The sequence below is a fragment of the Hibiscus syriacus genome, unplaced genomic scaffold (assembly GCF_006381635.1).
Source record: "Hibiscus syriacus cultivar Baekdansim isolate YM2019G1 unplaced genomic scaffold, ASM638163v2 tig00112491_pilon, whole genome shotgun sequence".
Lineage (NCBI taxonomy): Eukaryota > Viridiplantae > Streptophyta > Magnoliopsida > Malvales > Malvaceae > Hibiscus > Hibiscus syriacus.
The window spans coordinates 38,666-42,790 of NW_024063344.1; the positions used below are offsets into that span (position 1 = coordinate 38,666).

General features: G+C 38.8%; 1 protein-coding gene across 1 annotated transcript; it reads right to left on the minus strand.

Annotated features, from left to right (window-relative positions):
• Positions 1-316: 316 nt before the first annotated feature.
• LOC120180125 (L-ascorbate peroxidase 1, cytosolic-like) lies at positions 317-2,375 on the minus strand. Its single transcript, XM_039185519.1, has 9 exons — positions 2,172-2,375; positions 1,904-2,078; positions 1,738-1,803; positions 1,354-1,402; positions 1,157-1,242; positions 976-1,055; positions 772-874; positions 622-680; positions 317-542 (listed from the first exon to the last, which is right to left on the minus strand). The coding sequence occupies exons 1-9, from the start codon at positions 2,288-2,290 to the stop codon at positions 527-529; spliced, it is 753 nt and encodes a 250-aa protein (XP_039041450.1). The 5' UTR covers positions 2,291-2,375; the 3' UTR covers positions 317-526.
• Positions 2,376-4,125: the final 1,750 nt, after the last annotated feature.

Sequence of the window (4,125 nt, forward strand, 5' to 3'; positions counted from 1 at the left end):
AAATTAATTCGTTATCAACTTAATTTGGAAGAGACGAATACACCCTTGAGGGAAAAGGCCCCACTTGAGTCGAACCAAAAGTCTGGAAAATAGAGAGGCAGAAATGACAAAAGATCACCCACAACCAACACTACATGTAACCGATTTTGGTGCATTGTAATCTGAAGTCGGAGCATTCAAATATCATAGACAGAACAGAATTATCAAGAAGGAAACGAATCGGTAATAGCATGCTGAGAGGTCACGTAGCTGCAGTAATGCGGATCATACATAAGCATTATCCAACTAGAAAGCCAAGTTAAAAGGCAAAATGATCCGCTATTTTGGAGGAAATTGTATTATTTATCGAGAAAATGCTCGAGTTCCATCAGAAATCTCCACAAAATCCATTCAACAAATTAAAACTGCAAATACCCAGATTCTTCAAGCAACAACTGCCTATTAACTAAACTTCTTTGAGATTACAAAACCCAATACATTTTGGAGGCAAAAGTTGTTGGCTTCACCCTGTTCCGCAACCACCAGCTTATGCATCAGCAAATCTGCAAGACGAAATAGAAACCATCAGTTAAAAAGAATAGGAGCGAAGCTGCAGAACATAATTCAAGTAGCAAAAGTTACCCTAGCTCAGAGAGCTTCAGGTGAGCTTCAGCATAGTCGGAGAAGAAGGCATCCTCATCCTGCAAATAGGTGAAAACCATCAATAAATAAACAAAATTTAACTTCTGAACAGCAGATTTATCAACTGAAATGAAGGGAAAAATTACGTACAGCTGCATATTTATCAACCAATGGACGAAAAGCAGGGTCGGAAAGGAGAACTTTGTCCGTTGGTAGCTGAAGAAGGCCTTCCTTCTCCCCAGACAAGAGTTCCCTATAAAAAATGTAACCGAATTAGCATCAAGTTTACAGATTTCAGATTTGTACTCCCAACAAATGAAGAAAAATGCATGACCCGTAAAAGGAGAAACTCACTTGAAGTAAGAGTTGTCAAAGATGAGAGGGTTGGTAGTCCATGGTCCCTCAAATCCAGACCTTTCCTTGTGACACCTTCCCTATATCAAAGACAAAAAAAAACATAAAAATCATTAAACGGATACACAAATAACAAACACATCAAGCTCAAAGAAAATATTGGAATTTGAAGTTTATTTACCAGGGTGTGGCCACCAGAAAGAGCTACAATATCCTGGTCACTGAGACCCATTTGAGCACCAAAGACCTGCCTCAAATGATCAGCTCCTGCAAGATATTCATCACAGGGATTAAATTGAAATCATCAACTAAATCAAAGCAATCAATCTTATTCTCAATATAAACAAAGGCAATTCGCAATAAATAGTACACACTAACCCTTGGTAGCATCAGGAAGACGGCCCTCAGGTGGTGGGTGAGGCTTGTCCTGGAATTTTTCACAAAAGGAGTACCAGTATTAACAATGTCAAAGATTAAAAGTTGTTTAAGTTCTTGTTCTAAACGATGGAAACTAACTACAGCTTCTATAAATCTAACCGTTTTGAAATGTGAAAGGGACAATAATTACAAAGGCAATTACCCTCTGCAAATGAAAAACGTACGTTTGCTTTCATTGAAATCAGTTGATATAAACTTAAGTTTGCATTCAGGAAACAAGCAAGATCCCGTGGTCAAGCCGTGAACATGTAAAATTGCATTAACGTGTTTCTTAAAATTGACAGTTAAAGAAACAATAACACTGTAGCAGTTGACTTGACTGACCTCTCTTCCGGGGTGGAATGGAATTTCAGGTCCACCAGTAATCCCAACGGCGACGACACCAGCAAGCTACAAATTATCCAAACAAAAAAGGGGGGAACCAAAATCGGTCAAATCACACATAAACCTAATAAATCTGGAGGAAGAAAAGATCGATTAAAACTAAAACCTGATAGAAGTCGGCGTAGGAGAGAATAGGGAGCTGCTCCTTGATCGGCTCGAGAAGTCTGACGGCGATATCAAGGCCGTTGTTAGCACCATGTGCGAGCTCGGTAGGTTGCTTCATGGTTCCAAATGGACCACCGGTCTTAGTCTTGACGTCAAAAGTTCCGGCTGAGTGCCATCTGTCATCCACGATCACCGTCCGATCCATCAACATCATCAATCTCAAAATCAAAACTGCAGATCAGACGACAAATAAAAGAGGAGAAGCTTACGCTAGACGGAGCATGAGTGGGGCACAGTTCTTCTCAGCGATGAGACCTCTGAGCTTCCTCTTAGCCTTTTCAACTGCCTTCTGATATTCCTCGCTCACAGTTGGGTAACACTTCGTCATTTTCTCTGTTTTTTTAACGAAAACAGATTCATATTAACAAAATGAGAAAATTCAAATCAAACACGAAAAATCTCAAAATTTAGATCCGAACCCAAATCGACAATAACCTTCTTGTGCAGTAACAGCTAGACTAATGAATTGAAAGAAAGATGAAACACCTTTTAAACCACGTAATGGACACGAGCTGAGCACAAGCACACTTTCATGGAAGGGAAAGATATAAAAGAGGGGGAAGGTTCTAATAGATTAATATCAGCCGCTGGATTGAGTTATGATCTTGTGGTTCATGTCTGCTTTAGGAATAACGTCCTTGATCTGGGTTGAATATTCATGTTGTGCCGCTGATTAAAGAAATTAATTGTGCTTGTTTTCATTTTTGAATAAAATCATTGTAGTCAAAATTTTGTCATAACATTTTGGGAGAAAAAATACCTGCGGAATATCATTAAAATGACAAATTTATCCCTATAAAGATGAAAAATGCTCTCCTTTGTATTTTTCTCAAAATATGTTATGTTTAGGTAAGAAAATATTAAGAATTTAGAAGAAGAAGGAAAGGGAATTCAGAATTTTCATTAGATATTTTTCAAGATTTTCCAGTACACTCCATTTTGTTTTATGTTGTACATTGTACCATTTCCGTTACTTCCTCCAATTGCATTGGATTTGCTTACCACCAGATCAGCCTTAGTTAATTCAGTGGGTCAGCTTGCTCTAAGCCCATTTCCTCAACACTAAGTCATGTGTCGTTTTGACTGCACATTCCTTCAACCGGTTCTTTAATCCCCAATTCTTTAATTTCCACCTCTTTTAGCCCTAATTTCATCGTACTCACTTCCAATTCCTTTTCTATCTTCGATTTCTCCGTCCCAACCATGACATTACCCTCCCCAACAATATATCCTTAACCCCAAGGATCAAAATCAGGAAATTGAGACTTCAAGGCGGAATAATCCTCCCAAGTTGCATTCTCCGGTGACAAATTCGACCACTGAATAAGCAACTGAGTCACCGGCCGATTTTGACACTTCACACTCTGTTTTTCAAGAACAATAGCTGGATAAATTTTCAATTGTCCATCATCCCCTACCTCTGGAGGATCGAGAGAGGTAAGCATATTCGACCCAATCTTTTTCTTTAATAAACTCACATGAAAAAATGGGTGAATTTTGGAATGTGGAGGCAACCGAAGTCTGTAAGCAACTAAACCAATTTTTTCAATGATTTTGTAAGGACCAAAATATCTGGCAGAAAGCTTCAAGTTCTTTCTCAGGGCCAATGTAATTTGTCTATACGGTTGTAATTTCAGGTAAACATCATCTCCCACATGGAATTCTCGTTCAGTACGATGTTTATCTGCTTGCTGTTTCATTCGATTCTGAGCTAGCAATAAATTCTCCTTTAAAATTCTATTCAATTATGTTCTATGTTGCATGATCTCATGAACTGTTTGTACTGGAGTAGTAGTCTGTTGTTGTAATAATGGGGCTTCATAGCCATATAGTGCTTGAAATGGTGTTGTGCCAATGGCAGTGTGGAAATTGGTGTTATACCACCACTCTGCCTGAGGTAGCCACCTCGCCCATTCTTTTGGCTTCAAAAAATATAGACTGCGTAGGTACTGCTCTAAGCACTGATTAACTCTTTCCGTTTGGCCATCTGTTTCCGGATGGAAGGCAATACTGAATAGGGTAGATGTCCCCAATTATTTTAGAAACTCTTTCCAAATCAAACTTGTAAAGATTTTGTCTCTGTCCGATATTGCAATTTGAGGCTGACCATGAAGTCGATAAATGTTATCTAGAAATTTTCGAGCCACTTCCACAGCAGTACAT

Bases quoted from the DNA above. Each gene is read 5' to 3' on its own strand.
- LOC120180125 (XM_039185519.1), bottom strand. From the start codon at position 2,290: ATGACGAAGTGTTACCCAACTGTGAGCGAGGAATATCAGAAGGCAGTT. The intron at 1,804-1,903 runs GTTTTAGTTTTA...GATAATTTGTAG, and splicing joins CCTACGCCGACTTCTATCAG to CTTGCTGGTGTCGTCGCCGT. The intron at 1,403-1,737 runs GTCAGTCAAGTC...GAAAAATTCCAG, and splicing joins CATTCCACCCCGGAAGAGAG to GACAAGCCTCACCCACCACC.